The 19,521-nt window shown below is 41.2% G+C and overlaps 1 protein-coding gene across 1 annotated transcript in view; it reads right to left on the bottom strand.

The window, feature by feature from the left end:
• Positions 1-4,617: 4,617 nt before the first annotated feature.
• osbpl10a (oxysterol binding protein-like 10a) overlaps positions 4,618-19,521 on the bottom strand; it is a 29,499-nt gene continuing 14,595 nt past the window's right edge. Inside the window, exons 7-13 of the mRNA XM_055220259.2 lie at positions 18,404-18,534; positions 17,251-17,394; positions 15,035-15,536; positions 12,900-13,086; positions 12,631-12,813; positions 5,309-5,462; positions 4,618-5,052 (exon numbers count right to left, since the gene is read on the bottom strand). Of these exons, the coding sequence (XP_055076234.2) occupies positions 5,008-5,052; positions 5,309-5,462; positions 12,631-12,813; positions 12,900-13,086; positions 15,035-15,536; positions 17,251-17,394; positions 18,404-18,534 (1,346 nt within the window). The 3' untranslated portion in view covers positions 4,618-5,007. The remainder of the gene's footprint in view (positions 5,053-5,308; positions 5,463-12,630; positions 12,814-12,899; positions 13,087-15,034; positions 15,537-17,250; positions 17,395-18,403; positions 18,535-19,521) is intronic.

Raw genomic sequence — 19,521 nt, 5'->3', positions numbered from 1 at the left:
ACTGTAGATTTAAATTGATGTTATTTACTAACAACAGTTTGTTTAAAGTTAAATAAACATGAAATATTAACAAATCTTTACAGAATAAAACTATAAAATAACAGCCTCATGCAAAGCATTCTGGGAATCAGAAATCCTCATCAACCGTTTTCTGTTTTTCCTTCAGATTTTGTTTCCCAGAATGAGGCTGTTATTGTAGTTTTATTCTGTAAAGATAATTTGTTAATGTTTAATGTTTATTTAACTTTGAACAAACTGTTGCTAGTAAATAACATCAATTTAAATTTACAGTAAGTTACTGTCAAACAGCTAACATTACTGTCATTTCTACAGACATTTTTACAGTGTATATTATTAAGAGCATTGACTGGATTCATTTATTCACAATTTATTATAGGAGGTGAAGGGAGTTCAGTTCAATTTATTTGTATAGCACATTTAAAAACAACCATGGTTGACCAAAGTGCTTGAGAATGTCATCCACAAATAAGACAAATACAGTAAAAACATCAAAAATGTAAAAACGTCAAAAATGTCTCTTGTACTTGTAACAGAAGTGAAGGCCACTGACTTGTAACTTTCATGTGATTTTGTGTCATGTATGTGAGATACAGTACTGTTTGACCTTTTTTATTAGTTTAAGTTAACATTATTTGCATGCAGTCTGGTAGCACAAGGTTCACACGCATCAAGGTCATGTAAACCTTATTATAGGTCATAAAGTTTACTTCGAAGTGTAAAACTTTAAAGAGACTTATTGAGCATAATCTGAGCAAGTTTCTAAAATCCTGATGAATGTAATTTTTTGTGATCTACTGTTTTCTATCCTACGTAATGTAAAGACCATTCTGTAAAAATAAAACCTTGATATCTTTAATATCCTGATAGCAATAAACTACGGGGCGGATCCACAACGGATCTAGACCGGAGCTGCCGACCTTGAAGCGAACCCATTATGGATCCGCACCGGTGCCTTATTGCTATCAGGGTATTGACCGAGTAAAATCATGTCAAAGATTGTAATCAATGTGAAATCAAACTTTGATGCTCTTCATCTCTTTATTAGATTATAAGACTTTAGACTGGATCACAAATAACAAAATCATTTTCATTTCATTTATACAGTGACTTGAAAACAGTTTAACCCCCAATATGTGAATATCCATAACAAGTGTTTTAGCTTTCTGTACATGCTGTATGTAGTTGAGGGTGGATGTGGATGACATAAGACATTTTTCCCCAGAAATGTCTCCTGACCACAAGACTCATTAAACATGTAAGAGATTTAAAACACGTTCTACTTCTCAACCAGCTCCATTATTTCCCCATAGTTATAAAAACGCTTTAAGCAATACATCTGGTAAAATAACATGATTTCAGAGACTACAATAGATTTCTTCTACATACGGTAAATATGTAAAGTATTCAGAGAAAAATGACAAATCTGTTTCATTTCCACCCACAACTCTTTCTCTTTCAAACATTTTTCTCTTATAAAACTATAACCGGATTATTAATATCAATTAAAGTTAATTTAGACATAAACACCAGCTTAATGTTATATATATTGTAAATCTGTATATATACAGATATAGATGCATTTAAAGGTCATCTGTTATATATTTTTATTAGTAATTTCTTATTTAAAACTATACTGCATCTTTTCTAGTCATCAAAAGCATTTATAATCCTGACTCAGTATACAGATTAATTTACTGTAGGTTTGTGCTTATAGATGATCATCAGTTTATTGAAGGGTTAGATAATGGAGACATGATAGTGAGAAAGTCTGATCAAAGACCGAATTACAGTAACATGAATTATCTAATCATCATAAATAACACTGCCGCTTATGTAACTGAAGTATACGTAACCAGTCTGGATTATAAAAGTGAATTCCTCAAAATTGGGTTGATGGTTAATCATATGTTACGGATTCTAGACAGCATGGCTGAAACTATAAAAGGACAATACTGCCCACTACATGCAAACTGTGGAAGTGCAGGTCAACATCTTAAAAGACTTTTATAGCACCAGTTGAACCATAACCACAATATTTTACACAACGAAAATTTGATTCTGGTCGAAGCATGTAAAGTTCTCCTGGAGATCAGTTAAACATCTGGACCATGTCTGTGTGTATCCAGCAAAGTCTTCATAGATCGCCCCAAAATGACAGTGCACTGTAAAAAAAGTATTTGCTGCCTTAATTTTTTTTCAGGCTTCCTTCATCATGTTTTTCTAGTCTACCCTTACAAAATAACCATGGTTTTATTGTGGTAAAAGTGTAGTAACCATAGCCGTTTCTCAATACCAAGTACGCCAAGTTCGGACTTGTGTCCTTCCTAGTTCGGACTTGCAAGTTCAGACTCGGAAGAACGAACTTCTGACGCGAAATGCATTCTGGGAAACTTCGCTGTCATAAGTCCACACAAGTCTCCTCTGATGCATCCTCGATAAAATGGGCGGATCAAGAACACATCCGGGGATTTTATGTGAACTTGGGCTTGATGCGAACTTTGAATTGGAACAGTACTTGGGCCGCGACTGATGACGTTTCACAAGTCCACAAGAACGCAAGTACAGACAAGAACGCATATTGAGAAACGGCTCATGTTTTTAAAAAAATCATGTTCTTCCTTGTCTTGTCTCCAGACCCCGCCCCCTCATCTCCTCATTAATCATCCTGTTATTGTTTCATTAATGTCACCTGTTGCACTCTTGATTTGCCTTCTTATTTATTGCCCTTGTGTTTGCTGTCTGGTGCAGATTCGTTTTGTTACATGCCTGTGTCAAGTCTTGTCCAGAGAATACTATAAAAGTAAAGTTTTGTCAAGTTCTTTGTTTTGTAAGTCTATCCTGTTAAAGGGGACATATTATGAAAATCTGACATTTCCATGTTTAAGTGCTATAATTGGGTCCCCAGTGCTTTTATCAACCTAGAAAATGTGATAAAGATCAACCTAGTTACTTAGTTTTGGTAAATCATTCTCTGCAAGCATGTGAAAAAATAGACCACTTAATCTGCACAACAACGGCACTGGCATTTGAAAGCAGTTCATTTGCATTTAAAAGGACACGCGCAAAAACAGAAGATGAGTTGCTACAACTTATAAAATGAAGTTGACACATTATCTGATCAAGATAAATAATAGTAGGGGAGTACCGGGGTGAAAGTAATGCGAGATGAAAGTAAAAAAGTGATTTTCTCCGAGCTCTGATAACATTTGGCAGGCAAGGCAAGTTTAATTGTATAGCACATTCAAAGTGCTTTACATACAAATGAGAAAACAATGTATAAGAGAAATAAAATAAAAATATGTAAAAATAACAATAAAACCCTCCAGAAAAAAAGCGGTTTAACGCATAATCAGCCAAAGTCCACATATTTATGCGGGGGCCGCATTTTTTCAAATACACCGCACTTTCAAAGCATAAATTGCAGATTTCAATGCGCAAAATATGCAAGGCTTGCATGATTTCATAATCCCTGCATTTTCATAGCAGAAAGTCACATATATCTTAGCAGAAAGTTGAAAAATGTTGCATTTACCTCACACAAGCGCAGTCATGTCCCCTGTTATCATGGGAACGTTATGAAGTGATGTAATTATGTGACGTGAACATCATTGAAAAGCTGCAAAAGCTGAAAACAGTTCCCGCAATTTTTGCAAGTTCCCGCAATTTCATTGCATAAATTTGCATAAATATCCCACATATGCCATCGCATTTTTCTTATCAAAGATCAAGGATCTTTTATGAAATGTTTTTGCTTATTGTGAAAGTGGTGTGACACATGTTTTTTTTTACTTTTCAAAAATGTGCCATGGCAGAAAAAAGGTTGGGAAACACTGCATTAACACATCCTGAAATTTGCATTCTCAGAGTTTTTCGAAATAAATCAGGTTTAAATTTCAGGAGTTCATGTTGAGATGAAAGTAAAACTTGTTACTTTTGTCCCATTGCTAATATAGTGGCATTATGTTAAAATTATATTATTCTTATTTGATTGGTTTAATTTTATAGTGTTCAAATCTTTAAAAAGGTTTTATTTTCAACAATTCAAGTTTGTAATGTCAGGTTGCTTTTGAAACATTTTGATAAAAGTGAAATTTTAATTGAAAATATAATTTCATATTATTATTTTTTTTGCAAAGATAAATGATAAAATATGTTTGCAGTTACATATAAACAAGGTCATAGTTGTGCATATTTAATAAAAACAAGTGTAACACAAAAATATATTTTGTTTTGTGTGTTAATTTCGTCCCAGCTGACAGGATCAAAAGTCACAATGTGCTACTTACTGTATGTTTAAATTGAAATTATACTGAAGTAATTTTACAGTTGTTCAAATTTCACCTGGTATTGATAGACCACACTTGTTTTTTATTGACCACAGCAAAAAAAACATTAGCTTTTAAAAAGTTTTTTCTGAAAAAAAAAAATACTTTCCCGCTGCTTTCCCATAAGATAAAATGACTTATAAATCTGAGTTAAACAAAAAAATTAACACAGTGTGTTAAAGAAAATGCAGCCTCAATTTGCATTGTGAGATTATTTTAATATAAATTGAGTACATATGATATATATTCATTATATAATACAAAACTCAAACACATTACAGTATAACAGTAATAAGAAAAAAATATTTGTCTTCATGTTTTTGAAATATGGCACAAGAAGAGTTTTTGCTTTAAAGCTTTCATGCTGTTTAATGGAGATTTAACAAAAATCTATATTTCTCTTATTCTATAACAAAACTTCACATGGCACATTATTACATAAAATACTGTATATACATAACCACAAAGGATTGGTTAGGTTAGTGTGAAAAATAATATATCATTTAAATACAGTTTATAAAAGTTTAATTCTACATGATCGTGTTAATATTATACTTGACATTTCTGTACAATCCCTCAGATTCCTGAAGTTCAGTATTATCCTGCATGTGACCTGCAGTCTTTGCCGTTTCTTTTCAGCATCTATGTTGTATTTTATCTCTCAGTTTGTTTTCCATAATGGGTTTCTGTACACCCAGCTGTCACCCTACAAACACAAAAACAGAGACGTTAATCATCTTCAGAAAAAAATGCATAAAGCATGCATAAGGACAAACACACTTTACAGTATTCTCTTGTAGAAACACATTAACCTGACGTCTGTTCATCTCCAGTGTATTTGTAAGTTTCCCAACACACTCGTGTGACAGCAGTACACAGATAGTTTGTCACATTTAAACCAAACAATTCTGTACACATGAAGCCTTTATTAATGGTGTTATTGAAGAGAAACATTGATGCACCTCTTTGCTGAAGTATTTGGGTTTCCAGGGTGTGTTGTTCTCTGCTCTCTGTTTCTCTTCTGATCTCTGGTCTTCTTCTAACAGATGTTTATGTTCAGTAGCCATGTCAACGTTCCCATCCTTCAACGCTCTCGTGACGTACTGCCAGAGACGTCTACATTCAAAACACATACACATCAGACAAACTCCTATAGATGTTTAGCAAACTTGTCTTAGAAAATATAAGTAAACAAAATGTTAAATCCTAAACTATTTTTATGTAGATGAACATAATGAAGAATGACTTTTTCTCATCTAAAGCTACCAAAATCAGAGGATGATGATAAAAAATGAATGACATTCAGAGACTGATGGTTTTTAAGAGCCACAGTCATCCACAGCTGTTAAATAACAACAACAATTAAAAAAATATTAAATAAAAAACAAAGGATTTGATTTGTGTCCCTGTATAGCTCAGTTGGTAAAACATTGTGTGAGCAGTGCAAAAGATCACAGGTTTAATTCCAGGGAATACACATACTTAAAAGAAGGTTTACTACTATTGAGGATCAGAAGTGCCGCTTAAAAATAAAATGAAGAATATATTCATCAATTTAATGATTCAAACATAAAAATAATAAATAAATCAATTCTTTAAAAGGAAAAATTAACAGACAGATTTAAAACAGCATCAACATAAGAGTGAATTTAAAAATCATTTTTTTAAAGAAGAATAGACATTTTAAAACTCTTTAATTCATGATTTAAAAGATAGATAAATTAAACAATAAAATATTACATTAAAGGGGACATCTGACTTTTTCCACACTGTTAAATCAACTCAGATTTACAAGTCATGTCAACAAAGATGAGTTGTCACATCTTATAAAATATAGTTGAGACATGTCAACTTAATTTTATAAGTTATAACAACTCACCTGTAGTTATAACAACTACATGTTTAAGTGCTATAATTGGGTCCCCAGTGCTTTTAAACCAAGAAAATTAGAAAAAGATCAACCCAGTTACTTAGTGTTGGTAAACCATTCTCTGCAGACAAGTGAAAAAATTGCTGATTGAAATCTGGGTCACCTTGTGATGTCAGAAGGGGATCTAATTATAATAATACCGCCCCTTAACCTGCACTATCCAACCACTGCACTGCCATTTAGTACAGAGATCAGCTCATTTGCATTTTAAAGGAGACACACAATAATGGCACATTTTTGCTCACACCTACAAAGTGTCAATTTAAAGTTATATGATATTTTGAGCTAAAACTTTGCATACGTACTCTGGGGACACCAAAGATTTATTTGACATCTTGAAAAAGTCTTGTGAAATGTCCCCTTTAAAAGATCATTTTAAATGACCTTGTTAAATAGCATTTTTTTTTAAGAATTTGCTTTTCTTTGTCGCTTTGCTAAATGCTTTTCTTTCTCCATTTTTAATTGAATTAAAAAATATGTCATTGCAACATTGGACAGGTGGGGGGAACCAATCAACATTTGACTTAGTTTTAAAGCTCACGCTGTTTCTGCATTTCTGATGTTAATCTGGAGTACCTATAGAGTAGTATGAAATCCTTTATATCTCCGAAGAGTCTTTAGTTTAATCAGATTTATAAAAAAAAGATTAGCTTTACCGAATCTTTCCGAAAACCTACCAACGTGCATTCGGCACAGAAATACTCTGTAACACGCCCAACTGCTTTTTTGACACTTTGCCTACGTACTGTCACGGTAGGAAAATCCATTGTTTTCCTCCGTGTCATGTTTGTGTGTGTGTGTTGTTCACTTACCCCTGCCATGTGCTCGTTAGAGCAATCCCTTTCACCTGTGTGTTGATTGTCTCGCTCCAGCTGTTCATCATTACATCATCTCCATATATACTCACCTGACTTTCTGTTCCCTGCCAGATTCTATTGTTTGCTCAGTCTCCGTGTTGCTTGGTTGTTTCGTGTACTCTGGATTACGTGTTTCAGTTGGATGTGTATTGTCGTCGTCGTCTTCGTGTGGATGTTCTGTGTCAGCCTGGATTTCACCACTGCTCACCACTCCACCAACGTCGCACTCAAAGCACCAACTTCCACCGTAGTCATCGTCACCATTGCCATCAACAACACCGGACTGGATTACTTCCGCATTGACATTGAATACTCTCTCTTTGTTTATATTTAATAAACATTGTTATATTTTACACCTGCGTTTGCTTCCGTCTCTTACAAGTCATTACAGAAGAATCTGGCCAACATGGAAGCAGCAGGTGGTCAACCAATCTCCGCATTGGAGGAGTTTCTCCAGCGATCGCTGGCTCGTATGGATTACAGGATAAGACCATCGAAGATATACGGAAGGCCGTCCAGGTAATGGTGGCGAAGGTTTCCGAGCTCTCTCAGCGATCTCCGGACATCACGCCTCCCACTGCGCCACCCATGCCGCCCGCACCATCTTCACCTCCAGGGGGTAGTTTCACCCCGGAACCGAGACTTCCTATCCCGGAGAAATACGCCGGTGAGCCCAACTATTGTCGTACTTTTCTCTCTCATTGTTCTTTACATTTCGCCCAACAGCCCCGGTCATTCTTCCTCGAGGAGACCAAGGTAGCGTTTACGCTCTCGCTTCTCTCTGGCAAGGCTGCCCTCTGGGGGACGGCGGTATGGGAAAACAAGGACAGCTGTTGTTCCTCGTTCGCCTCGCTTGCAGAGGAGATGAAGAAGGTTTTCGACCACTCCGTCGCCGGGAGGGAGGCCGCCCGTCTCCTCACGGATCTCCAGCAGGGGGAGCGGTCGGTCTCGGACTATGCCATCGAGTTCCGTACCCTGGCGGCGGAGTGCAGGTGGAACGAGGAAGCGCAGTGGGATCAGTTTCTGCATGGGTTGGCGGATCGGATCCAGCGAGAGATCGTTACGGCGGAGTTACCTACCTCTCTTAATGGGCTGGTGGATTTGGCGATCCGGGTTGACGCACGCCTGTCCATTTCAGCCAGAAGAAGGACTCACGCCTCGTCCCAGTTGAGAGGGGAAGATGCAGGTCCATTCAGTGAAGTTTCCGCCGGCGGTCTCTCAGATCCGGAGCCCATGCAGGTGGGTCGAGCTCGGTTACCCCGGGAGGAGAGAATGCGGCGGAGATCACTGGGACTTTGCATATACTGTGTCGAGCTGGGTCACCAATGTCAGCGGTGTCCAGTAAAAGGACCACGCCCGATAGCTAGGCAGAGGCTACTTTCGGGCGGGATCTCCGCACGGAAGACATCTATGACATCTACCTTCCTCCCGGTGAGACTACGGTGGTCCACGAAGTCACACACTGGGCACGCACTTCTGGATTCGGGGGCGGAGGGCAATTTCATCGATAGGTCTCTGGCACGTAAGCTTCAGCTACAGTTCATTCCTCTCACCCACCAGATTGAGCCCTTCGCCCTCAATGGACATCCATTACCCACTATTAAGCACACCACAGCACCCATTACACTCATCACATCTGGGAATCACACTGAGACAATTTCATTTTTTATTACTGACACTGCTCTCGCCCCCATAGTTCTTGGACATCCTTGGCTTCATCTCCATAATCCCAGGATCGACTGGAAATTGGGTTCCGTTATCAGCTGGAGCGAGGAGTGTCATAAGTCCTGTCTTGTCTCTGCTTGTGTTTCTGTGTCTGAGTCTGTGTTTCAGGGGAAAGCAGTGGATCTGTCTACCGTGCCCGCGGAGTACCACGACCTGAAGGAGGTGTTCAGTAAGTCCCGGGCTGATTCTCTTCCTCCTCATCGTCCCTATGACTGTGCGATAGACTTATTGCCAGGTACGTTTCCGCCTAAGGGCAAGTTATACTCTCTGTCCGTTCCGGAGATGGAGGCCATGGAGAAATATATTTCTGATTCTCTGGCAACGGGGTTCATTCGCCCTTCCTCATCTCCAGCGGGGGCGGGGTTCTTTTTTGTGGGGAAGAAGGACGGATCTTTGCGACCTTGTATTGACTACCGAGGGTTGAACAACATCACGGTAAAGAATACTTATCCTTTGCCGTTGATGTCTTCAGCCTTCGAGAGGTTGCAGGGAGCGTCCGTTTTCACTAAATTGGACTTACGTAATGCATATCATTTGGTTCGCATCAGGAAGGGGGATGAATGGAAGACTGCGTTTAACACCCCTCGTGGCCATTTTGAGTACTGCGTGATGCCTTTCGGTCTCACGAACTCGCCGGCAGTCTTCCAAGCACTCGTTAATGACGTGTTGCGAGACATGGTAGACCAGTTCATATATGTTTACCTGGATGACATATTGATTTTTTCTTCGTCTCTCCAGGAACATTTGCAACACGTACGACGAGTGCTTCTGCGGTTGTTAGAGAATGGGCTTTTTGTCAAGGCGGAAAAATGCGTTTTTCATGCACAGTCTGTTTCTTTTTTAGGACACATCATTTCGACTGAGGGTGTTCGCATGGATCCTGAGAAAGTTAAGGCTGTGGTAGATTGGCCATCCCCAGAGTCTCGCAAGGCCCTGCAGAGATTTCTGGGGTTCGCCAATTTTTACCGGCGTTTCATTCGCAATTTCAGCCAACTAGCCGCACCTCTGACCGCTTTGACCTCCCCTGGTTTGACGTTCAGGTGGTCAGACGCAGCTGAGGCTGCGTTTGCCAAACTGAAAAGCTGCTTTGTTTCAGCTCCCATTCTCGTTACCCCTGATCGTTCACGTCAATTCATAGTGGAGGTCGACGCGTCAGAGGTGGGGGTAGGAGCAGTGTTGTCCCAGCGCGCATCCTCAGACGGAAAGGTTCATCCTTGCGCGTATTATTCCCATCGTTTATCTCCTGCGGAAGTTAACTATGACATTGGCAATCGAGAGTTGTTGGCGGTCAAGCTAGCACTGGAAGAATGGCGTCACTGGCTTGAGGGGTCGGGTGTACCTTTCATTGTATGGACGGACCATAAGAATCTCGAATACATTAGAACTGCCAAAAGACTTAACTCCAGGCAGGCTCGGTGGGCATTGTTTTTCGGACGTTTCGATTTTACACTTTCTTACCGGCCGGGTTCCAAAAACATCAAACCCGATGCTTTATCCCGTCTTTTTGAGCGTTCCGATCGTACTGCTACTCCCGAGCCCATTTTACCGGAGAAAATCATTATCTCCGCGCTCAGATGGGAGGTCGAATCGAAGGTTTTGACAGCCTTAGAAGGGGTAACGCCCCCGGCTCGCTGCCCACCGAACCGTTTATTTGTGCCGGAAGGGTTACGGTCAGACGTCCTCCAGTGGGGTCATGGTTCCAGTGTTGCTTGTCACCCAGGGGTTAGTAGAACTAGGTTTCTAGTCAAGCAACGATTTTGGTGGCCTGGTATGGCTCGTGACGTCCACGACTTCGTCTTGGCTTGTTCGGTTTGTGCCGTTGGTAAGACTTCCAATCGTCCTCCAGATGGGTTACTTTTACCGCTGTCTGTCCCTTCGAGACCCTGGTCCCACATTTCGCTAGATTTTATTACCGCCCTCCCACCCTCTAAGGGTAATACGGTGATTTTGACCGTAGTGGACCGGTTCTCGAAGACGACCCATTTCATTCCCTTGCCCAAATTACCATCAGCCAAGGAAACAGCGGTAGCTGTCATTGACCACGTCTTCCGAATACATGGCCTCCCGACAGACGTGGTCTCTGACAGGGGTCCCCAGTTTGTGTCCAAATTTTGGAGAGAGTTCTGCAAATTGCTAGGGGCGACTGTTAGTCTTTCGTCCGGGTTTCATCCCCAGAGCAACGGTCAAACCGAGCGAGCCAATCAGGAGGTCGAAAGGGTGTTGCGATGTCTGGTTTCCAAGAATCCTTCGTCCTGGTGTCAGCAACTCTCAATTGTGGAGTACGCACACAATTCTCTGCCGGTGTCATCTACGGGCATGTCTCCATTTAAGTGTAGTTTAGGGTACCAACCACCTAATTTTGTCAGTACTGAATCCGAGGTGTCGGTTCCCTCCGCAAACGCACTAGTCCAGAGGTGCCACCGCACCTGGACCAGAGCTCGCAGAGCTCTGCTCCAGGCAAGGTCACGCACCAAGGCCAAGGCCGATCGCCACCGGTCGAAGCCTCCCCGATACGTCGTCGGTCAAAGAGTGTGGCTTTCAACCCAGAATATTCCGATGCGTTCCGTCTCGAATAAGCTTGCTCCCAAATTTATTGGCCCGTTTTCTGTTACCAAAATCATTAATCCGGTAACAGTGCGTCTTAGCCTTCCTCCTGCGTACAGGAGGGTTCACCCCGTCTTTCACGTTTCCAAAATTAAACCGGTGATTTTTTCCCGTCTTAATCCGCCTGCCCCGGTTCCCCCTCCGCCTCGTATCGTTAATGGGGAGACCACTTATTCGGTTAACCGTATTCTGGACTCCAGACGGAGGGGACGCGGATTTCAGTACTTGGTGGATTGGGAAGGTTACGGAGAGAAGGTGGGTTCCTGCTCGGGACATACTGGATCACCGCCTTATTGATGAATTCAATCAGCAGGTAAAGCAGGCTGGGAACGCCGAGGGGCGTTCCTAGGGGAGGGGGTACTGTCAAGGTAGGAAAATCCATTGTTTTCCTCCGTGTCATGTTTGTGTGTGTGTGTTGTTCACTTACCCTGCCATGTGCTCATTAGAGCGATCCCCTTCACCTGTGTGTTGATTGTCTCGCTCCAGCTGTTCATCATTACATCATCTCCATAAAAACTCACCTGACTTTCTGTTCCCTGCCAGATTCTATTGTTTGCTCAGTCTCCGTGTTGCTTGGTTGTTTCGTGTACTCTGGATTACGTGTTTCAGTTGGATGTGTATTGTCGTCGTCGTCTTCGTGTGGATGTTCTGTGTCAGCCTGGATTTCACCACTGCTCACCACTCCACCAACGTCGCACTCAAAGCACCAACTTCCACCGTAGTCATCGTCACCATTGCCTCCAACAACACCGGACTGGATTACTTCCGCATTAACTCTGAATACTCTCTCTTTGTTTACATTTAATAAACATTGTTATATTTTTCACCTGCGTTTGCTTCCGTCTCTTACAAGTCATTACACGTTTAGCATGAGGAAACAACTCTATAACTGTGTTAATAAGTCAGAATGCATAAAATACCATTGACAAGCCCCCCCCCCCCCTTTAACATACACCCCCATTTCCACATGTTATTTAAAGTAAATAAAATATGGAATGTCATTGGACAAAAAAGATCTGTCATAATTAAAACATGAACCTCTATATTAACATTATAAAAAGATAAATTGTTTCTTCAGTCAATGTATATCAATCCTTGATTTAAACATTATGTAAATCTGTTGTGAATTCTCTATGTGGCCCTTATGTTGATGTCGTGTGATTCTCACCTAGATTCGGTCCGTCCCTGTTTCTTTACTGGGCGAATCAGTTTCCTGCTAACAGGTAGTTTAGTGGTGTCAATCACTTTGGTTTCTCCGCTGCTGTATGTGAATTCCAGCGTCCCGTTCCACTCACCCTGAGCTTTACACACGATGATCCCGCTGGAGTTCTGCTTCACCTCTGCTGTTACCCTTAAACAAACATGCACACATTTATCACAAATCAATTCAACCATCAATAAATCGGATGATCTGTAAAAGGACAGTAAGTCACAGACCTGTGAACTTTACCCCCGTAAAAGGGTTTGGTGTGGAATGTGACGCTGGCCGAGTATCCTGTCTTAACACAGCTGATGGTGACCTTTCCTCCCAGCTCCACCCATGGTACAGTGAGGATGGAGCGAGCGTACGCACTCGGGAATGTAAACACATACTCCTCATCGTAATCACGTAAATACAACACACCTGAAAGTCAATGGTCAAATTTCAAAGCAAGATCAAACAAACAATAATAGTTAAATGACACGTTTAAGTGTTAAACTGGAGACAAAGTCTGTGGTTGCCAGTTCCCTGATCTATGCAGTGGTGTTCTAGGGCACTGGGGAATAGAAACCGGCTAAATCATAAAAAAACAAGTTGTATCATTGGAGAGGATCTGGTTCCTCTGGAGGAGGTTGCTCAGAGGAGAATAATGTCCAGATTGCTGATCATCCTGGACAACACCTCTCACACCCTACAGTCTGTCTGTCTGTCTGTCTGTCTGTCTATCTGTCTCTCTCTCTATCTATCTGTCTGTCTATCCATCTACTATCCGTCTATCTGTCTTTCTGTGTATCTGTCTATCTGTCTGTCTATCCTCCTGTTTGTTTGTCTGTCGGTCCGTCTGTCCGTTTGTCTATCTGTCTCTCTATCTATCTGTCTGTCTATCCATCTATCCATCAATCGGTCTGTCGGTCCGTCCGTCCGTCTGTCAGCCGGTCTGTCTGTCTGTCTATCCATCCATCTATCCATCCATCTATCTGTCTGTCTGTCTGTCTGTCTGTCTGTCTGTCTGTCTATCCATCTATCTGTATGTCTATCCTCCTGTTTGTTTGTTTGTTTGTTTGTCTGTCGGTCCATCCGTCCATCTGTCTATCTGTCTCTCTATCTATCTGTCTGTCTATCCATCTATCGGTCTGACTATCCTTCTGTTTGTCTGTCAGCTGGTCTTTCTGTCTGTCTATCTATCCGTCCTATCTGTCTGTCTGTCTGTCTGTCTATCCATCCATCTATCCATCTATCTTTCTGTCTATCCTCCTGTTTGTTTGTTTGTTTGTTTGTTTGTTTGTCTGTTGGTCCGTCAGTCCGTCCGTCTGTTTCTCTGTCTCTCTGTCTGTCTGTCTATCCATCTATCGGTCTGACTATCCTTCTGTTTGTCTGTCAGCCGGTCTGACTGTCTGTCTGTCTATCTATCCATCTATCCGTCTATCCATCCATCCATCTGTCTGTCTGTCTGTCTGTCTGTCTGTCTGTCTGTCTGTCTGTCTGTCTATCCTCCTGTCTGTCCATCTGTCTGTCTATCCATCCATCCATCTATCTATCTATCTGTCTATCTATCCTCCTGTTTATCTGTTGGACAATCCATCTGTCCTGATGTCCCTCTGTCTGCATGTCTATCTATCTATCTGTCTCTCTATCCGTCTGTCTGTCTATCCATCTATCTATCTGTCTGTCTATCCACCTGTTTGTTTGTCTGTCTTTCTGTCTGTCTGTCTGTCCGTACACCCACCCACCCTATCTATCCACATGTTTGTCTGTCAGTGGGTCATTTGGTCGGTCGGTCCATCCATCCGTCTATCCATCTGCCTATCTATGTCTCTCTGTCTGTCTATCTAACAGTCTATCCATCTGTCTGTCTATGTAGACATAAAGAGAAATAAGACAGGTGAACATACTGTAGGACAGGTAGATTAAAAAGCATTTATAAATGCAATTGTTAATGTGAATAATGTTTTTTCTTGTTTGTTTTGAATCTGAACTCCATGTTTACTAAACACAACTTTGACACAAGCATTTATAAAACACTGTTTACAATAATCAATCATCTACAATAACTTGATGTTTTCGTTTAACCAGAAAAGAGTGGAATCAGATTGACTGAAGTAAAACAACTGTTGCAAACTGATCCAAAATATTTCTCTACTTCTGTACACACAAACAATGGGTTTACAATCATACATCCTTTTGTAACTGTTTTAACTAAATTAATACTATTGTCATAAACTCTATTGTAATTTCTCACAAACTTGATTTTGATGTGTTGTGTAATTGAAGCTGTTGTGGGTAATATGAGCCCAAAAGACCGCATTCACTTTGTCTTTTCAACATACTATGATTTTGAATGATAATGAAGCTGAATGACATCATCACCCACCTTCACCGACCATAGAGACTCCCACCGACATGCCCATGAACTTGCTCTTGGTCCAGATGTGTGTGTTGACACACATTCCTCTCTCAGCACATTCACAGTAAAACCCCGACACCGGTGGATGATGGGACACCTGCTCCGCCACAAATCTCACCCTGTAACAGTCCGGCTCCGCCTCTGCTGCCTCACGATTGGTCCTTGTGTTTGTCTCTTGCGCTGCTGACCCAACCGGAGGCGTTTGAGTTCTCAGAGGTCGGATTCGATCTCGTGAAACCTCCCAGGAGCAGTGAAAGGTTTCTCCCAGCACAGGATTGTAGGGCTTTTTGGCGACAGCACCTTTGCGGCCTTCGTGGAAGGCGGTCAGATAATACTCGACGAATCTCGCCATGCGCTCCTCTGGGCCGCTTCCAGAAGAGATGGCCAGAAACAGGTCAGGGTGAGCCATGAAGTTAGCGTACATCTCTAGTAATGAACGCTTCTCCAGGATAAATGTAGGTAACACAACCTAAACAGAAGAGAGAGAGAGAGCAAAGAGTTTTAGTTTTAAGTTATGCATTTGACAAATGCTTTCATCCAATGTGACTTCTAGTGCATTCAGATATATTTTGTATTCAGTTTGTGTGTTCCCTGACACTGAACCTATGACCCATATGTATTGCCAATGCAATGCTCTACCTATGGAGCTACAGGAGCATCAATTATAAAGCCAGTTTGGTGTGCTGTCCGAGGAGAGCTCCTGAAAACATCCCCAACAAGGTGTAAACGTAAAAACCGAGGAAACGTGGTGAGAAAACTAGGTTTAACTAGTAGTGCTCTCACGGCGTCCAAATGGAGCTTTGGCTGAGATGCCCCATTTACGAACTAGAACGAGGTGCGGAATTAAACAAGTTAAGGCAAATTGACCTGGAGGCTGTCGCAGCATCTGACGGGAGCTTTGGTTGAGATGCTCGCAGCATCGGACAGGACGGCTGAAGAATGAAACGAGACATTTAAGTTTGACCGGGGAGACCCTCACAGCATCCGACGGGGGCTTTGCCTGGGATGCTCATGGGTCTCGGAGTGTTGGAGTATGGCCGACGCCCCCAAGATTGGTGGATTCGTTGGCCGGTGGCTTCTGTAGAGATGAACGATTCATCATTGGAAAGGAAGAGATCGATTTCAGACATGGCGACACTTGCCCGAGGCCAGATGCTGTAAAAACTGTCACAGGACAGAGTGAGGGACTGCTATTTATAGGCACCTCTTCCCGCTGATTGGATGGATCACATGACCATGCTCCTCCCGAACTTAGTTAAATAAACTTCATTTCATGAGTTTGCATTAACATGTAATCGATAGGGAAGAGATAAAGCATATTTGGCGTACTGTCCGAGGGGAGGGCTCAGAGCTCAGAATTTTTGCCCGAACCTAGAGTACTTCCCAAAAAAGTCACGTAAATGATGGACATCAGCCAGAAAAACATCCTCAAAAAAGTGTAAGCTTAAAAACCAACAAAACGCGGTGAGAAAACTAGGTTTGACTAGAAGGGCTCTCACGGCGTCCAAAGGGAGCTTTGGCTGAGATGCTCGCAGCATCGGAGGAGAAAGCCCCGCCCCCATTCACAAACTAGAACGAGGTGCGGAATTAAACAAGTTTAGGCAAATTGACCGGTTGGCTGTCGCAGCATCCGTCAGGAACTTTGGTTGAGATGTTCGCAGCATCGGACAGGACGGCTCCGCGTGCAGTCAAGTGGGGAAATGCTGGTGTGGACAATCAGAAATTAAAAAAAACGAAATGAGACATTCGAGTTTGACCAGAGAGACCCTCACAGCATCCGACGGGGGCTTTGCCTGGGATGCTCATGGGTCTCGGAGTGTTGGAGTATGGCCGGCACCCCCAAGATCGGTGGTCAGCGGGGGAAACAGGAGGGGAAGATTTGCTCCCTGGCCCAGCGGCTTCCGCAAAGATGAACGATTCATCATTGGATGGGAAGAGATCGATTTCGGACATGGCGACACTTGGGCGAAGCCTGATGTTGCAAAAACTGTCACAGGACAGAGGTGAGGGACTGCTATTTATAGGCACCTCTTCCCACTGATTGGATGGATCACATGACCATGCTCCTCCCGAACTTAGTTAAATAAACTTTATAATGTTGAAGAAGAAAACAATTGAATTCAGTGACTCTATGAATAATTTATGTGATTGTTTTGTCTGTGTGTTAGTGTTTTAATTTGTACTCGTGTCAGGTCCATTCCCAGTTTGAGTTGAGACAGCAGATGAAGAATAACGCTCCTCTGATCCTCCATCACACCAAGATCTTCCTCAGTATTATCTTCTGTATCAATCTCTTCATCACTGACAGAAATCTCCTCCATAACATCCTAGAACAAATACACAAACATCATAAGATTAATAGCAAGTCTCTTAAAATTATTAAAAATGCATGCATCGTCATGATATAATAGTTATTATTATTAAAGGGGACATATCATGAAAATCTGACTTTTTCCATGTTTAAGTGCCATAATTGTGTCCCCAGTGCTTTAATCATCATAGAAAATGTGAAAAAGATCAACCCAGTAACTTCGTTTTGGTAAACCATTCTCTGCAAGCATGTAAAAAAATAGCTCATTGTAATTTGGCTCCTATTGTGATGTCAGAAGGGGGTAATAGCACCCCTTAACCTGCACTATCCAACCACGGCACAGCCATTTAGTGCAGAGAGAAAATAATTCACAGCACAACTGAGTTTCAATTGCAACAAACCACCATCATTGTGATCAGTGTTTGCACTTCATCTGCATTTTAAGTGAAACACCCAAAAAGGGCACACTTTTGCTCAGGTCTACAAAGTGGCAATTTTAACATGCTATAATAAATTATCTGTGGAGTATTTTGAGCTAGAACTTCAATTACGCACTCTGGAGACACCAAAGATTTAGTTTACATCTTAAAAAAAATCTCATAATATGACCCCTTTAAAGTTCATTTTGTATAACATTTAATACTAATAGTGCAATCTTTTCTGTAGTATCCTCTCTTAGTCCTTCAGATGCTGGAGTTTCTGTAAAGGCCTCATTAGATTTGACCCCAGACTACAATGATTTTAGATTTGGATTTTATTCTCAAAGGACAAAATCAGAAAAATCTGTAAATCCCCAAGGAGTATGTGTACTTAAAATAAAGTAAATACTGTAAATCAATGCTATGCCAAATACAACAAATAGGAATTTAATTCTTGCAACTATCTACATCTATTCATGTAAATTCAATGACTAGGGTTCCCACTAAATACAAAGATTTGACCACTTCAAATATATATTCAAACACCCTTCACAGTGCTAAATATTACCCATAATGCATTATGCTCTTAACAGAAAGTTGCTTTACCTCTGTGTTCTGCAGTAAGTTTGTTTTCCTGAGGGAGGGCGAGGGCTCAGCGGAGGGCAGGGTAGAAGCATCACCGTTTCTGAGATGTTGACCTGAGGGTGACTTTGCAACGGTCCACACAGGAGCATTATCTGTAAGGACGCAGAACAACACAGACAGCAGTTAGAAATCACAAGAAGAAACTCAATATCTGATCAGTTATTAATCTATTAGTCTTCTTTTTTATCACTCAGTGATGAATCTGAAAATAAAAGACCAATGTAAGTCAGGTGCTTTGCTGGTCTGAGCATTTATTCTGGTCTCCCAGTCTAGACTAACCAAATTTGTTGAGCTATCAAGTGCCCAAAAAAAATACCAAACAAGATCTGTCTAGCCAGTTAAAACCAGCATGGTGATCAGCTAAGGCCAGCAAAACATCTAAAGCTGGTTTACACTGATGGGCTTTTACAGCAACAATGAGAATCGTGGATCATGGGATGAGTCCAAACATCTCAGTGTTTCATTCAAACATATACTCTAATGACAATTACTTATTGGCCTGAGAGCTTGAACTCATACCAAACCTTCATCATATCTTCATCATCATCATCACTCAGGTCTCATCTCACACTCATTGTGTGGAGAGATGTTTAAAAGAAGCTCAGAGATGGGATGAGATTTTTTAGCATTCAGACCTCCAGCATGAGTCAGAAGATGATGAAGATGAAGAGCAGGATTATTATTTTCTCCTCCTGATGTCAGTAAAACCTTCGGTTCACATCAATTGTGTTAAAGCTTCAACACAAGCATCTATGACCTTTATACGATCTGACACACTGCAGACAGCATAACAGAAGTATTGTACTCTTCTTTAATTCACACACAGTATTTGTGTATAATATGTTGTATTATTGCAGTATTGTGTATAATAGTATGTTCTCTGCATATCATGATGACATACATGTGCCGTGTTTCTCTTCCAACTCCTCATACAGAAATGTGATATAATGCCATGTTAATATAAACGGGTGGGTTTTAAATAAATATATATATACACTACAGCACTTCCGTAATTAAACCTCATGTGAATTATCTGGAAATCTTTGCATTAGCATTTCAATCATCTTAATAGCAGCTGC

This window comes from Misgurnus anguillicaudatus, chromosome 20, assembly GCF_027580225.2.
Source record: "Misgurnus anguillicaudatus chromosome 20, ASM2758022v2, whole genome shotgun sequence".
NCBI classification, from domain to species: Eukaryota; Metazoa; Chordata; class Actinopteri; order Cypriniformes; family Cobitidae; genus Misgurnus; species Misgurnus anguillicaudatus.
Note: the sequence above shows the minus strand (reverse complement) of the source record. Positions and strands in the feature narration are given on the sequence as shown.